The sequence below is a fragment of the Phacochoerus africanus genome, chromosome 14 (genome assembly GCF_016906955.1).
Source record: "Phacochoerus africanus isolate WHEZ1 chromosome 14, ROS_Pafr_v1, whole genome shotgun sequence".
Lineage (NCBI taxonomy): Eukaryota > Metazoa > Chordata > Mammalia > Artiodactyla > Suidae > Phacochoerus > Phacochoerus africanus.
In genome coordinates this window covers 44,649,998-44,665,034 of record NC_062557.1, presented here as the reverse complement: position 1 = coordinate 44,665,034, position 15,037 = coordinate 44,649,998, and the positions used below count along the sequence as shown (strand labels likewise).

Below are 15,037 nucleotides of genomic sequence, written 5' to 3'. Positions count from 1 at the left end.
CTGCCTCACTGGCCAGTGCAGACTGAAGAGGAGTCGTTCTGGGTGCCCTCTTCCCCAGGGTGTCATGGGGTAGGGACTGAGTGGCCCTGATCAAGAGCTCTGCTTAGAACCTCCAACCCCCAGGCCAGCATGGGCTGGGAGGAACTTGCAGAGAATTTCATGCGAGAATTGGCCAAGTTCTGGCTCTCCAAGATATGAGACTTTTGAAAGTTGTTCTGCTCTTCTGATCTTTAGGGACTTCATTTATAAAATGGGGATCACGACAGTCCCTGCCTTCTAAAGCAGCAGCAAGGAGTCACTGAGATAGCTTGTCACTTAGCACAAGACCTGGCCCGTTGTACGTACTAACTAAATGTTGGCGGTGCTCGTCTTTGTGGGGCCTGAGGCTGGATCGGAACCGAAGATGAGGGATGACAACTTCGCCCCGCCCCCCAGGCCCTCTAAGGGGAAATCCAGAAGGGCTGGTTGGCTTGGCACTGATGAGCTCCCTCTCCTTCTTTGCTCTCCTTCCCCTTCTCTCTCTCTAGGGGACACTACACAGAAAATGAGAACTGCTCACTATCCTACCCCAGCCGAATTGGACGCGTATGCTAAGAAGGTCGCAAACAACCCACTGACTATAAAAATCTTCCCCAACAGTGTGAAGGTTCCCCAGCGGAAACACGTTCGTCGTACTGTGAACGGCCTCGACACATCAGCCCAGCGCTACAGCCCCTACCCGACTCAGGCTGCCGCCAAGGCAGGCCTGCTTGCCATTGTCAAAGTGCCAGCCAAAAGCATACTCAAGGACTTTGACGGCACCCGAGCCCGGTTGCTCCCTGAGGCCATCATGAACCCCCCAGTGGCACCCTATGCTACTGTGGCACCCAGCACTTTAGCCCACCCCCAGGCCCAGGCTCTGGCCCGCCAGCAGGCCCTGCAGCATGCACAGACCCTGGCCCATGCCCCTCCCCAGACGCTGCAGCACCCTCAGGGTATCCCGCCACCCCAGGCGCTGTCCCACCCTCAGAGCCTCCAGCAGCCTCAGGGCCTGGGCCATCCTCAGCCCATGGCCCAAACCCAGGGCTTGGTCCACCCTCAGGCCCTGGCTCACCAGGGTCTCCAGCACCCCCCCAATCCCTTGCTGCATGGAGGCCGGAAGATGCCGGACTCAGATGCCCCCCCGAATGTGACCGTGTCTACCTCAACTATCCCCCTTTCAATGGCGGCCACCCTGCAGCACAGCCAGCCCCCGGACCTGAGCAGCATCGTGCACCAGATCAACCAGTTTTGCCAGACGAGGGCAGGCATCAGCACTACCTCAGTGTGTGAGGGCCAGATCGCCAACCCCAGCCCCATTAGTCGCAGTCTGCTCATCAATGCAAGCACTCGGGTGTCGACCCACAGCGTCCCCACACCAATGCCTTCGTGTGTGGTCAATCCCATGGAGCACACCCACGCGGCCACAGCCGCGTTGCCCGCTGCAGGCCCTGTCAACCTGCCCACGGGCATCTCTCGAGCCCCTACTGGCTACCCTAGCGACCTCAAGCCAGTCGCCTGGAACCAGCACCAGCTGGCCCACCTACAACAGATGTGCAGTGAGGCCGGTGGGACGCCGGCCCCTGGCCTGACAGGCAAGCATGCGGCAGGACGCGAGTTGGCAGGGCCTGGCTTTGTGGGCAAGGCCCCTGCCTACCCGCAGGAACTCTGCCTGGCACAGTCCTTCCATCTGAAGCCACCCCTGGAGAAGCCAACCCCATCCCCACCAGTCAACGGCCTGGCAGCCCCACTGGCATACCCCAATGGCCACTACTTCCAGCCCCTGTGGAACAACATTCTGCCCACTCCCAATAGCGACAGCTCGGGGTCTCAGGACCTCGCCGTGCCGTTCCACGGTGGGCAGCCTGCGGGCGCACCCCTCGACTGTGCGGCGGCGGCGGCGGCCGCTGGGGCCCACTACCGGGCAGGGACCGGGGGCGGTCCAGTGGCGAGCCACAACAGCTTGGTGCAGACAGTGGATTACCTAAGTGGGGATTTCCAGCAGGCCTGCTTCCGAGAACAGAGCCTGGCCCTGCTGAGCAAGGCCCACCGAGCCCCGGGCAGCCGAGCCCCCGATCCCACAGATAGTCGAAGTCTTCATATTCAGCACCCCGGGTATAGATAGGTGGCCCTGGCGTCCTCCACAAGCTACACATCATACGTCACCCTCCTAGGTTTAGTCTTACTTTTGAGTCATCGGGTAGTTTCAAAGTATCACTGCTCCAATGTGATCATTCTTGGATGGCTAAGGACGGGGATTTGGTGGCTCTAAGGACAGAGGTGGATTCCCTCTGCCCTCCTCTTCCCCTCCACCAGCCCCAGGAACTTCTGGGTTTTTGTTGGGACCTAATCCCAACGCCAGGCTTTTCTCTCCAATGCCTGCCTGTCAGTGAAGTCCCACCCCCGTCCCCCCCCACCCCTGGCCGTTTCCCACCGGCCTCCTTTTGTCTTTTCCTGCACCTCTGACTGTTTCCCTTAGGACTGAGGTGTGGGCCAAGGGACGGGCCCTCAGTGAGGTAGCTGTAGGTGTCTAGCCACCTAAGCTTGGCCTCTCCCTATCTGTCTCTTTTTGGGACTAAGAAGCCAGACTTCCCAAGTGCTCTGGAAGCCAATTCCTTATTTACCCAAAGACCTCAAATCTAAACTGCCCCAGTCTGCATCTCCTCCTAGCCCTTCTCCATTCCTCAAGGCTTTGTTTTCCATCTGCACTGATCCAGAGCCGCTGGACGTGTCCTTGCCACACTCCTCAAGGGCATCCTGCAGGCACTTGGCCATAGCCTTGAGACATGGGGGGGGGGGGGAAACCTGTCTTTGTATTGGTATCTTGATTCCTGACTCCTTTTAATCCCTAGAAAAACGCTGAGACTGTCCAGCACAGCCAAGATCTTTCTCACTGTTGTTTCTACGTCACCTGCTGCCCTTATCCCCCACCCCCACCTTGACAACAGCAAGCAAAGCAAACAACAAAAAAGCAGTCTTACTTGAGGAATTAGGTAGTGGGTAAGGGATGATCACATTGGAGTTCGGAGTTAAAAACACTGAAAAGATAAAAGTTAAAATGCATTTGGTTCTCTCTACACTGGCTGAGAATATTGCTCTACACTGTAAGTTTTAAACGTCCTGTTTCTGTATGAATGTAGTGTGGGTTTGAGTAGCATTGTGTGTGAGCAGCCCCACAGGTGCATTCACCCTCTAGTCACCTTTCGCTGCCCCTCAGTTTAATGAAGAAAAAACAAAAAACACAAAGCCTTAAGCTCTTTGAATTCTTCCTTTACCAAATGAGCATGGTTCTAACAGCCGGAGATGGGCCTCTATTGGAAACAGCCCCTCCAGCCTTTGCCTGTTCTTCACCTGCTCCATGCTCAGCGTGTCTCATTCCCAGGTGACAATTAGTTGGCTAGAAATTTAAAACTTTTCTGTAAATTTAGATTATGTTTTGTGGTAATGTTTTGCACCCTTCTGTTAAAGATGCATAGTTGGGCTTTTTTTTTTTTTTTTTTTAATATAAACCAAATAAGCCCTACCCTTTCCTCTTGTCTCTGAGGAATGTGAGCTCATGTACTTATTTAAGGTTTTGGGTTCTGTTTACTATCCACTGTTCTTTAGCCAGAAATTCTCTAGTGATCTGAAGCAATGTCACTGAAGACCAGTTTTTAAATTATGTGTTGGCAAGTTGCCTTATATTTAAAGAAAAAAAAGGAAAAAAAACACCTGATTGTGTTATGCCAAATGATAGTAACGTGAAGTCCTAATTTATTGTTCCTAGTTATTTTCCTGCCGTCTGTGGACACTGGTACCTCCCTGACCCCAAGCCCCCAGAAGCACCTGCGGCATCTGGTGCAACGCCTTCTCCCAGTGTGTTGGCCGTCATCTCACCCAGGGCCCCCTTCCAGTTCTTGCTTCTGAGTTAAATGGAAAGAACACCGTTGTCTCCCCTCATCATCCCTTTGCTTGATCTCCAAGCCAGATATTTTTGCTGTAATTTTTTCAATGCCTCTCCCCAAAAGGTGAGCTGCCGTTTTAGGAAAATGGGCCAGACACCAACTTGGGGGCTTCAAATCAAACCTCAAACCTTTCTCTTCCTGTGTAGGGGTGCAGGCCTCTGAAGCTCTCACTCCCACCCCTAGTCTGCATGGAAAATGTACTGTGACCTCCACCCCTTACCCCCTAACTACCCTTGCCTTTGGTGTGAGATGTTTCCTATAGTTTACCCCGAGCTCCTCTTCCCCTCTGCCAGCCAACCCCCAACCAGCAATAAGGGTCCAAGCCGGGGCCTCCTATCCACACCCCTGCCTCCATCCCACACTGCCCCTAGAAAATACCTGGATTCCCCCGCCGTCCACACACTGTAGCATTCATTCTCCATCTCCCTCATCTTCTCACCTGTGGTGGTTTATGGGTGTGATGGGGTTTTTAAGATTATTATAAACCAGTAAAAAGAAAAAACTCACCTTTTGATCTCGTCCTATTCGTTTAATGCTGTCAATGTTTGAGGCAATTTTTCTTAACGGTTTCTAACATGTCTTATTTACTAGAAGGGAAATGTCTCATTTTTAAGGGGACCCCCGTGATACTCATCCTATTCACAAGCCCTCCGAGTCCATTATCCCAGGCCAGGTGCTGATTGTGAAGCATGGAGGACATAGTTCAGTCAGCCCTGGGGGGTACCCAGCTGTTGGCTCCCGCCCTAGACAAAGCTGCCGAGGGCTTGGTGGGATTGGAGGGGTACATATGGTGTGTTCCCCTCCCCTGGAGGTCCAGTTCAGTATGCTGCCACTTAAGGACCATTAGTCATTGAAAAATGGGGATCAGTGCTCACTTCTGCAGCACGTATACTAAAGTTGGAAGGCAGAGATTAGCATGGCCCTTGAGCAGGGATGACAACACAAATTTGTGAAGCTCTCCATATTTCTGAATAATTAACAAAATGTTTAAAAAGACATCTGCATTGTCAGATATTAAAAAATGTTAAAATTGGAGTTCCCATCGTGGGTCAGTGGTTAACCAATCCGACTAGGAACCATGAGGTTGCAGGTTTGGTCCCTGCCCTTGCTCAGTGGGTTAAGGATCCGGCGTTGCCATGAGCTGTGGTGTAGGTCGCAGACGCGGCTTGGATCCCACATTGCTGTGACTGTGGTGTCGGCCGGCAGCTACAGCTCTGATTCGACCCCTAGCCTGGGAACCTCCATATGCTGGGGGAGCGGCACCAGAAAAGGCAAAAAGACAACAAAAAAAAGTTAAAATTAACATCATAGCCTTGTTACATGAACGTGCAGATACCAGTGGAACCTAATTTAAAGTCCCATCAGTTAGAATTAGGGTCATCTGCAATGACCAATCAACCAAGGTAACGATTGAAGCAAAACTGGGGCTCAGGTTCGCTAATAAGCCAATTTAAGACTAAACGACCCTTGGGAGTTCCCATCGTGGCTCAGCAGTTAACGAACCGGGCTAGCATCTGTGAGTATGCAGGTTAGGATCCCTGACCTCGCTCCTGTGGGTTAGGTCCCCGGTGTTGCCATGAGCTGTGGTGTAGGTCACAGACACATCTCAGATCCCAGCAGCTGTAGCTCCAATTGGGACCCCTAGCCTGGGAACTTCCAGAGGCCCCAGGTGCAGCCCTAAAAAACAAAAAAAAGACTAAATCCTTTCTCCTGCCTCGAATATTTTGGAATTTCTGAGGACCTCTGACAGGTGGAATAGGTGCTGTAATCTGTAACATGAGAAGTGGCCCTCTTGGTGATTTAAATCTTAAGGGTTTTGATTGGAGAACTTTATCTTTTTTGTCTACATGGGGGAAAAAAATCCAAGAGCTGTTTAGGTCCCTCTCCCCTTTTCTGCTGAGTTTAGGTCTGGTCTAAGATGTGATGGAGGGAAGGAAAGATTCAGTGAGAGTAGAATCAGATGATAAGCAGGTGGCTCTCAGTACTGATGAAGTTGAAAGCACCCTACTGAGCATGCCCTTTTCTATAGGGTGCCCTTTTGTGAAGGTGCTTTGCCTCCTTGACGCCTAGTCTCACCCCTATGAAACAAAGCCCTCTTCTGTGTCCCATGAGACCTAGTCAGCCTAAGGTCACATCGTGAGGCAAAACCCGGTCTGAGTTCCACAAGCAGGTACAACAGCCTGCAATAGCACTGGAATGAGTGCTAGGCCTGGGTACCAAGTGACCTGAAGGAGCACCCACCTATGTGAACGGACCGTCTGGGACGGTGCAGTGGCACAGTCCTGCCGGCAGAGGGAGCCTGTGCTTGATCCAGAGTGTCTGGCTTCTGGAAGGCTCAGGAAGAGCAGCTCCCCACCTGTTGTTGCCTGAAGCCCATTCGTATATGAAGGCATTTCCTTTGCTGGAGCCCATAGTGTTCCCTACCAGCTTCCAGGCATCAGTGCAACTGATGAAAGGGCCATTTTTACTTCCTCAGCAAGACAAAGACTGCAAGGGCTTCTTCATCTCCCCTCTAGGTCAGTGAATTTAACCTTTTGAAGATTAAGCTAGTAGTTCCTTGGGCTGGATGTCTCGAGCTTAGACCTTTCCTGACTCATTTGGATGGCTTTTTTTCTTTAGGGCTGTGCTCATGGCATGTGTAAGTTCCCAGGCTAGGGGTCGAATCAGAGTTACAGCTGCCAGTCTACGCCACAGCCACTTGGTATCTGAGACACCTCTCTGACCTACACCACAGCTCACAGCAACACCGGATGCTTAACCCACTGTGTGAGGCCAGGGATCGAACCCACATCCTCATGGATATTAGGTTCATTTCCACTGAGTCACAAGAGGAACTCCCAGGGCTCTTCTGACTGAAAAAGTGGAGAAGGGAAGCTACACCCCTTGAAACTTCCCCTTACCAAACAATAGTTCCCATACACTGGGCCTCTTCTCAGACCCAGGCAAGAGTAAGGTACTTTATCCTGATAAAGTTAATCTTTAAAAATCTAGGATTTTTCTCCTTTTACCAATTATTCCCATTTTACCAATGAGAGAACAGATGCCACATGAAGCTTAGTAACTCACCAAAAATTATGCACAGCAAGGATTCAAACCCAAATCACCAAAATTAAAAGAAGCTCTACTTTGGGGACTGCTAGCACTTAAAATAGAATCAAGGCCCTGTCCCAAACTAGCTAAAAAAAAAAAAAAAAAATCACTGAAGTCCATTCACTCCCCTGTTCCTATTTCGTCAAATGTGGATAATCACAGGCGTTCCCCTGAAGCCTGTATGAGAAGTAACTATGGATAAGAAAATCAAAGGCCCCTTTGCTCAGATGAGTCCCTAGGTGTGTGTATGTGCTGGGCTTTTGAGTTAATTAATGTTCTTCAAGCACTCACAGTCATCCCTCAGTATCCACAGGAAATTGGTTCAAGGATCCCCCGGCGACACAAAAATCCACAGATGCTCAAGTCCCTGATAAAAAATTAGCATAACATTGGAGTTCCCGTTGTGGCACAGTGGAAATGAACAGGAAGCATGAGGTTGCAGGTTCGATCCCTTGTCCTGCTCTTAACAATGTGGCATTGCTATGAGCTGTGGTGTAGGTCACAGAGCAACAGCTCAGATCTGGTGTTTGCTGTGGCTGTGATGTAGGCTGGCAGCTGTAGCTCTGATTCGACCCTTTGCCTGGAAATCATATGCCATGGGTTCGGTCCTAAAGAGAAAAAAAAAAAAAGCATTTGCATGTAACCTACATGCATTCTCTGGTATACTTTAAATCATAATGATACTCAACAGAATGTAATAGTATACAAATTTGCCCATGAGTGGCCAATAAGTTTTGCTTTTTTTAAACTTTTTGCAACTTTACCCACGTATTACCAAACCACTTTTGATTGAAATTGAGCATGTGGAACCTGCAGATAAGAAGGGCTGACTTGGAGTTCCTGTCGTGGCTCAGTGGTTAACGAATACAACTAGGAACCATGAGGTTGTGGGTACGATCCCTGGCCTTGCTCAGTGAGTTAGGATCCAGTGTTGCCGTGAGCTGTGGTGTAGGTTGCAAACGAGGCTTGGATCCTGCATTGCTGTAGCTGTGGCATAGGCCCGTGGCTACACCTCCAATTAGACCCCTATCCTGGGAATCTCCGCATGCTGCAGGATCAGCCCCAGAAAAGGCAAAAAGACAAGAAAAAAAAAAAAAAGAGGCTATTTTGTGCTAGGAACATGCGCTTTTTTGTTTTTTGATGGTTTTTTTTTTTTGGTCTTTTTAGGGCTGTACGCTTTGCATATGGAAGTTGCCAGGCTAGGGGCCAAATTAGAGCTGTAGCTGCCAGTCTATGCCACAGCCACAGCAACTCGGGATCCAAGCCACATCTGCACCCTACACCACAGCTGAGGGCAACGTCAGATCCTTAACCCACTGAGCGAGGCCAGGGATCGAACCCGCATCCTCATGGATATAGTTGGATTATTACCTCTGAGCCTTGATGGGAATTCCCATGTGCTGTCTCATTAAGTGTTCACTACAGCCCACTAAGATAGGTCCTTTTATTAAAAGCTACTTCACTTGATTGTTGTATTAAATGAAATAATGCATATAAAGTGCTTAGCAGTTCTTAATCGCATGAAAAGTACTCAACAGATGGTAGCTACTATCAGTCCAAGACCTGAGGACAGCTGAGGCACACTAGTCTTTGGTGGGGTATATAATCAGAGACGCTCACCTTATAAAACGTCCAGAGCTGCACCTCCCCCATCTAACCGCCAGAGGGCAGCAGCAGGCAAATGTCGTCCACACAAAGCCAAGTGCAGTCCTTCTGTCCTCCAGCAGAGGGCGGCCCAACAGGGCAGCAATCTAATGGCTTTTGAGGCCAGAGGGGCTGCAGCCCCTTTCCGACCAGTGCTTTGACTTCGCAATTGGGCCCAGCCTTCGAGGACCCTAAGTAACCCAGATGAGTCAGGCTGGAACCAAGTTAATAAATACAATTCAGGATTTATTAAAAATCAGGGCTCCCCTGCTGTGCCCTCCTGGCACTAAGTAAATAAATAACCAGAGGGGACACAGCTGGGGGAAGGGGAAATCAGATCTCAAGACAGATTCTTTAACTACCCCTCAGTTTCCCAAATCCCCCTCCCCCCCTATGGCTCTTGGGACATAGCACCAGCAGGCACCTCAGTCCTGGGTAGAGTGTGGCCGGCACCAAGGCATGTCTGCCCTGCCCAGGAGACAGGCCCTGGGATCACTTGTTTCCAAGCCCTTGATGACCCAAAGACCTGCTCTCCCCAGAGGCCAGGGCTGAAGCACCAATAGGAGGCACCTGAGGGTGGTGGGGAAGGAGGGAGGGGGAACAGAACCTAGGCAGCAGAGACAGCTGTAAGGGGGTCCGGCCCCCTCTCCAGCCTCAGCCAGTGCCTGATGGTCACTTCCCACCTCCTTTCTCCTGCAGCTGGGTCTGCACTCAGCTGAGGATCTTTCGGGGCAATTCAACAGAGGCACGGATGAAGACTGCATCATCCCGCACATAGTTTCGCTTGCGGATATCCTGGTGGGAGATGAACTTGGGGTAGCCAAAGCCCAGCGAACTCTCATCCAGGGAGCCCCGCCAAGTGCCTGGTTTTTGGAAATTCTTCCAGTTTGGGTCAGGGTGAAAGGTCTCAGTGACATGCTGTGGCTTAGCCAGCCCAGGTTCGCTCTGATCCAGCAGGGAGAAGGTGACGCGGCGGGCAAAGGGCCACTCAAGGAGATTGTCAAAGGCACCTGGCAGCACGCGAATGTAGAGCGAGAGATGTGTGCCCTCCCCGCTGCCGTTGCCGTTGAGGAAAGCAGAGACCTGCAGCTTGTAGCCATACTTATGCGTGTAGAAGGCGGGGCTGAAGCACTCGAGGTTGGGCTTGGCTTTGGCCTCCTGTAGCCGGCGCCCGTAACTGCCAATCTTCCAGATGAGCACACCGTCACTGCCCACCGACAGCTCCTCCAGCTCTCTCCGCAGCTCCTGCAGCTCCTGCCGCTGCCGGCTCACCAGGGCGCACATCATGGCCAGATGTGGCTTCACGCTCTCCTCCACGTGCCGTGCCATTGCCAGCTTAGGGCACTGTTGGCAGAGCCCCAGGCCATGGGGGAAGGGAGGAGAGTTAGTAGGAACAAGTCCAGGGGAGAGGGGAGGAGTGGGTACAGAGTGGCGGGCACCTAGCTCTGAAGGAGAAAGGCAGAGGGCACTAGGAGGCTGGAGCTGGCCAGCAGCGGGAGGACTGGAGGCTTCAGAGCAGCAGAGCAGGGATCACTAAGGGCTGAGGTCTGAGGCTTCAAGGACCGAGAAGGGAGCTGACGGGAGAAGGGGCGACTCACCCTGTGCTTGCAGCCAGAGTCTTTGAACGGGCACAGCACCAGGGCAGTGCTGCAGCTGTCCTTCAGATGGCCCGGCAGGTCCTCCCGGGCCACAGTGCCCACGCCACACTGGTTGGGGCAGGGCACGGGCAGCCTGGGGCACTGGTACTGGTGGCTCTGGGGCCGCAGAGGCAGAGAGGCAGAGGTCAGTAGCCTGACTCCCCGCTCCCTGCCCCATGGTCCCCGCTCAGGAAGGGCCTCACCTGGATGGTGTCAAAGACGAACTCCTTGGTGCAGTAGGTGCAAGGCTGGGTGCGCTTGGGGCACTCAGAGGTGGCATGCTGGGCCAGCAGCCGCCGCATCATGCGGGCCCCGCACTTGTTCTCACAGTACACACTCTCTTGGGGGCACACGCCCTCGTGGCTCTGTGGAAATGGCAGCGGGGCTGAGTTATGGAATCCCTGAGCCACCAGGTACCCATTCTCCCCCGACCGACCCTCAGCCAGGCCCCACCCACCTCAAAGGCCTCCCCGCTGAAGTCACAGCCACAGAACTCGCACTTGAGGCGCCGCTTGGGGCAGTCGTGCTGCAGGTGTGCGGGCAGATCCCGGCGGCTCAGCTTGGTGGGACAGCGGTTGGGGCAGGGAACCACATTGAAGCTGCAGGTATTCAGGTGGCCCTGATGGACGGGGCTGAGTCAGCGCCGGCCAAAGGAGGGGGGTCCCCCCACCGCGCCGCCCCAACCAGAGTCTCACCTGCAGGTGCCGAAGTGGCCCACTCCAGCGGCAGCCCTCCTCGCTGTGGATGCAGCGGATAGGCAGGCCCAGGACCTGTACCTCTAGCTCTGGGTCTGGGTAGATCTGGGGGCAAGGATGGGGGGAACTGATCAGGGTCAGAGCCCAATTCCCACCTCCTCCACCCCCAGATAGGCTAGAGCCGGTAAGAGCCTCTCTTGAGCTAACTCCCCCCTCGGTGCTCAGGGATAAAATGCACAGTGGTGGTATCTGCTCCAACACTAGATTCCAGGGTCCCCAACACGCTGGCACATGACACTCCCTTTGGAGTGGCAGTCAAGCAGCCTGCTTAGTCCCTGGCAGCCCCCACACCCTTTGCTTCTTTCTCCCTGGTAGAGGGGTCCTGGCCCTCAGCCACAGGTCTGGCTGGCCACCCAAAGGGGAGGGGAACACTTCTTGTGGGCACAGAGCAGCTCTGTGCACCCCCACAGGCTGGGCATTGTGCCTGCCCTCCAGGGCAAACATGGGCCTCATTTGCAAACTGGCCTGGTGGGAGGGAACAGGCCACCTCTGTAAGGGCGCACGATTCTGCAGCACTGGGTTGACATTGGCCCTGAGCCACTGGCTGCAGCAGCTCCAGCCTCCAGCAAGGGCAAGAGCCTGTACCTGGCACTGTGGACTCACCTTGGCATAGTCCAAAGGAAGTTGGTCCTCAGGGCATTTGAAGACTCCTTCACTGTGAAAGGGGAAGGAACAGGGTCAAGGCTCCATGATGTGCGAAGGCCCCACCCCCTCAACCAGGGCAGCCTCCATCCCTCACCAGACAGGTTCCCAGGCAGCCCCACCTGAGAGCAAGTAGAGGCCTGAGGGTACCCACTTCTCCAGGACCCCCAGAAGATCCCAGCTCTTGTCCTGGGGAGGGGAGATCTGAGCTCAGCTGCCTCAGACAGAATTTAGCCAACAGGTGGCAGCTGGCACTCCTCCCCCCAGGATGGCAGCTGGACCGGGGAAGCAACAGGCTGCCCGGCCACCCCCCTCCCCCAGGTTAATTTTCATTGGCTTGGCTGAAAGCTGTTGGGGGGGTGTGGGATTGAACAGGGATGGGCAGAAATAAAGTGCCAGGGCTGCCCAGCCCCCCGTAAGGGTGCCCAGCCAAGAACCCAGGGCAAAGGTTAGCTTGGGGCCTCATTCACCCAACCCTTCCCTCTTTCTGAGAGGGTGTGTCTCCTAAAGCAAAGAGGAGTAAAGGCACTGTGTTTACACTCCCACCCAGTTCTCACCACCTGCCTCGGAGGAGAGGCTCAATGCCCCCATTTTGCAGGTGAAAGAACTAAGGCTCACAGGTGAACTGGATGTGTCTGATTCCACAGCTCAGAGAGTTTCTACCACTCTGTATCTAGAAGAGAGGCTTGTCCAAGGCAAAGTGTGAGGTGAGCACAGCCAAGAATCTGGGCACCGCAGAGCAAGCATCTGAAGCCTGCTGACTCTGTCCACTGCCTTCCCTCTCCTCCACCAATCCCACCCCAGGCTGTCAACACTCAGGCGTGCCTCCTTCTGCCCATCATGGCCTTGCTGACCCTGGCTGGGACCAGTCATACATGCCTGGCATGGCCTAGACAGGGCAAGCACTCCCCCAGCAGGACTGAAGGCCCTCAGGCATGGCATTTCTGACACGTCTGAGTCAGGTAGCTGGGAGGGAGGCAAGGACCAAGGCGGAAGCAGAGGCTACATGGCAGCCCTGTCCTCGGTGCTTTGCAGTCCATGCCCCAGATAGTCAAAGGATTTCTAGCACCCCTCCACACCCCCGTCCTGGAGACTACTACTGGCCATGCTGCAATGCCAAGAATAATACATGCCCAGGCACTGAGGAGGTGTGCCTGTGCCCACAGGACAACCAGCCGTCTTGGACCAACCTGACTAATAGCCCTGGCAGGAGTGGGGAAAGAGGAATGGGCCATAGGGGAGTGGGGTCTGCTTAGCAGCTTCAGGAATGTGCTGAGTTGGTGGTTCTGGAGTTAGGGAGAGGACTGAGGCAAGTCCCCAGGCTTCAGGCAGAAGATTAGCCTGGGCAGCTTGGGGCCCAGCCAGGACAAAGGTTCCCCCAGGGCTAGGGACACCCTAGCTGGTTGGATGGAAGGGGTGGGGAGGGGCTGCGCCTCTCCCCACCACCTCCTCCTCCCTCCCGGGCCTCAGCGGAGGGGGGGAAGGCAGGGGCAGAGACCACTCCAGGCCGGGCGGCGGGGCGGCGGCGGAGGCCCCGGCCCAGGGGAGCAGACAGGATGGGGGGCGGGGGCGGGGGGAGAGGAAGAGGGGATTTCCGGGAGGGGGAGGGGCAGAGCGGCGGGAGGGGCCGACGGGGGAACCGGGCCTGACAGCCCCCTCCCCCGTGCCTTCCCCGAGGCAGCCAGGGTGGGTCAGCTGATGAGCGGAGGGAGGCTCAGCTGGCCTCATCTGGAAACCAGAGGGCCGGGGAAGGGCAGCGAGAAGACAATGGGACTGTGTGTCGGTGGGGGAGCGTGTGTACACGGGAGGGGGAGGGGAGGGAAAAGGGGGAGGGGGCGGCACGGCAGCTCGTGCAGGAGCATATGTGAGGGCAGGGCCGGCCCGGGCTGCGGGGAACAGAAAACAAAGGGCCTGCTGAGATTTCCGCCAGCCTAGGGGCTGCGGAGGACGGAGCACTGAGGGCAGGAGCCCCAGAGGTGCTCTCCGGTCTGCGCCCCGCGAACCCTCAGCCAACAGCCTCCCGACACACGCTCGGGGCGGACCCAGCCTCCCCCGCGCTCTCGGCGCACGGAGCTCCCTCTTCTTGTCGCCCCGCACCCAGGGCTGAGCAGGGGTCCCAGCGTGGGCAGGAGAGGCAAGACACCGCAGGGCGCCCAGAGCTCAACGGATGCCCGGGGGCCGAGGGATGACCTGGGTCGGGAGAGGGCGGGGCGGGGCGGGGTTCAGTCATTCCCCGGGGGCGCGACCCCCTCCCTAACAATTTCTAGACCACCTGCGGTACTCAAGACCCCCAGCGGCAGGGAGGGCCCCCCAAAGGGTTCGTGCTTCAGGGGAGATCGGGAGCGTCGCAGATCTCCCTCCATCGTGCGACCACAGGCAGGCCGGGCTGAAACCCCAATTAAGCCTTGAGGTAATCGTGTGGCCACCGGCAAAGCGCAGCCTTTCTTTGAATTCGAACCTCGTTTCCTCATCTGGGAAATGGGAGACTAGCCGCCCATCTCGGGGCGTCTGAAAAGCCTGAAGAGTTTACACGGGTGAAAACTCCGGGGGTCTTAAGGTGCCGCGCGGGACAGAGGGTTTTGTCCTCTTCCCAGAAGGAATCAAAGTTCAAGGCTGAGGCCGCTCGGGCTCTCAGGTGAGGGGGAAGGGCCGGCCACGGTCGGGAAGGGCGTCCTTTCCCACCTCCACCTGGTGGGCAGGCCCGGAATTCCTGCCACCTGGCGCAGGTTCCAGCGGCACGCAAGGCCCTACGGATTAGTGCGTGGGGGCCTCCCTCGGGCCTGACGTCACCGCAGCCCCATGACGTCACGGTGGGCACCCCTGAGGTCATGGGGCCGCGGCGCAGACAAAGGCCTGGCGGGCCTCGGGCCTGGGCCCTCCCCCGGAGGCGTCCACCCCACCCCCTGCCTCCCCGCGCTCCCCCCCGGGCCGCACCTGAGGAACTCCTGTAGGCAGGTGTCGCAGAAGCGGTGGCCGCAGGTAGAAACCTGCACAGGCTCGCGCATGGGCTTCCCGCACAGCGGGCACAGCAGCCGCCGCTTGGGCTTCTCCAGAAACTTGTAGTCGAAGCCGGGCATGGCGGGCGGGCACGGGTCAGCGGGGCCGGGCACGCGGCAGCCCCACAGCCCGCGCCTCGCTCCGGCCGCGCTCCCGGCTCCGAGCGGGGCGAACTGGCGGCCGCGGCCGCGGCCTGCGCCCAGCCCTTGAGCCCGCCCGCCGGAAGAGGGGGCGGGGCCGCCGCCGCGCGGTCCTAGCGCCCGCCCCGCCGGGCTTCCCACCCCCCCGACCAGCGGGCGGTTTCGGGTTA

The 15,037-nt window shown here is 55.8% G+C and overlaps 2 protein-coding genes and 1 non-coding gene across 5 annotated transcripts in view; 2 read left to right on the top strand and 1 right to left on the bottom strand.

Annotated features, from left to right (window-relative positions):
- FAM222B (family with sequence similarity 222 member B) overlaps window positions 1–4,468 on the top strand; it is an 89,615-nt gene extending 85,147 nt beyond the window's left edge. For 2 of the 3 annotated variants that reach the window (XM_047756880.1, XM_047756881.1), the window contains one exon: window positions 528–4,468. In XM_047756880.1, coding sequence (XP_047612836.1) covers window positions 528–2,143 — 1,616 coding nt within the window. In that variant the 3' untranslated portion in view covers window positions 2,144–4,468. The remainder of the gene's footprint in view (window positions 1–527) is intronic. The other variant, XM_047756882.1, reaches the window with a different exon arrangement.
- A 361-nt stretch (window positions 4,469–4,829) lies between these two features.
- LOC125115398 (U6 spliceosomal RNA) lies at window positions 4,830–4,931 on the top strand. Its single transcript, XR_007132105.1, has one exon. It is a non-coding gene; the product is annotated as a U6 spliceosomal RNA (small nuclear RNA).
- Window positions 4,932–8,921: 3,990 nt separating this feature from the next.
- TRAF4 (TNF receptor associated factor 4) lies at window positions 8,922–14,902 on the bottom strand. Its single transcript, XM_047759036.1, has 7 exons — window positions 14,665–14,902; window positions 11,692–11,743; window positions 11,029–11,133; window positions 10,791–10,952; window positions 10,537–10,698; window positions 10,295–10,450; window positions 8,922–10,040 (listed from the first exon to the last, which is right to left on the bottom strand). Exons 1-7 carry the CDS (start codon window positions 14,805–14,807, stop codon window positions 9,408–9,410), a joined length of 1,413 nt encoding a protein of 470 aa, XP_047614992.1. The 5' UTR covers window positions 14,808–14,902; the 3' UTR covers window positions 8,922–9,407.
- Window positions 14,903–15,037: the final 135 nt, after the last annotated feature.

Excerpts from the sequence above, each read along its gene's own strand:
- TRAF4 (XM_047759036.1), bottom strand. The coding sequence starts at position 14,807 with ATGCCCGGCTTCGACTACAAGTTTCTGGAGAAGCCCAAGCGGCGGCTG. Across the intron at positions 11,134-11,691 it reads TTCCTTTGGACTATGCCAAG|ATCTACCCAGACCCAGAGCT; the intron begins GTGAGTCCACAG and ends CCTTGCCCCCAG. Across the intron at positions 10,953-11,028 it reads GGCCACTTCGGCACCTGCAG|GGCCACCTGAATACCTGCAG; the intron begins GTGAGACTCTGG and ends CCCGTCCATCAG.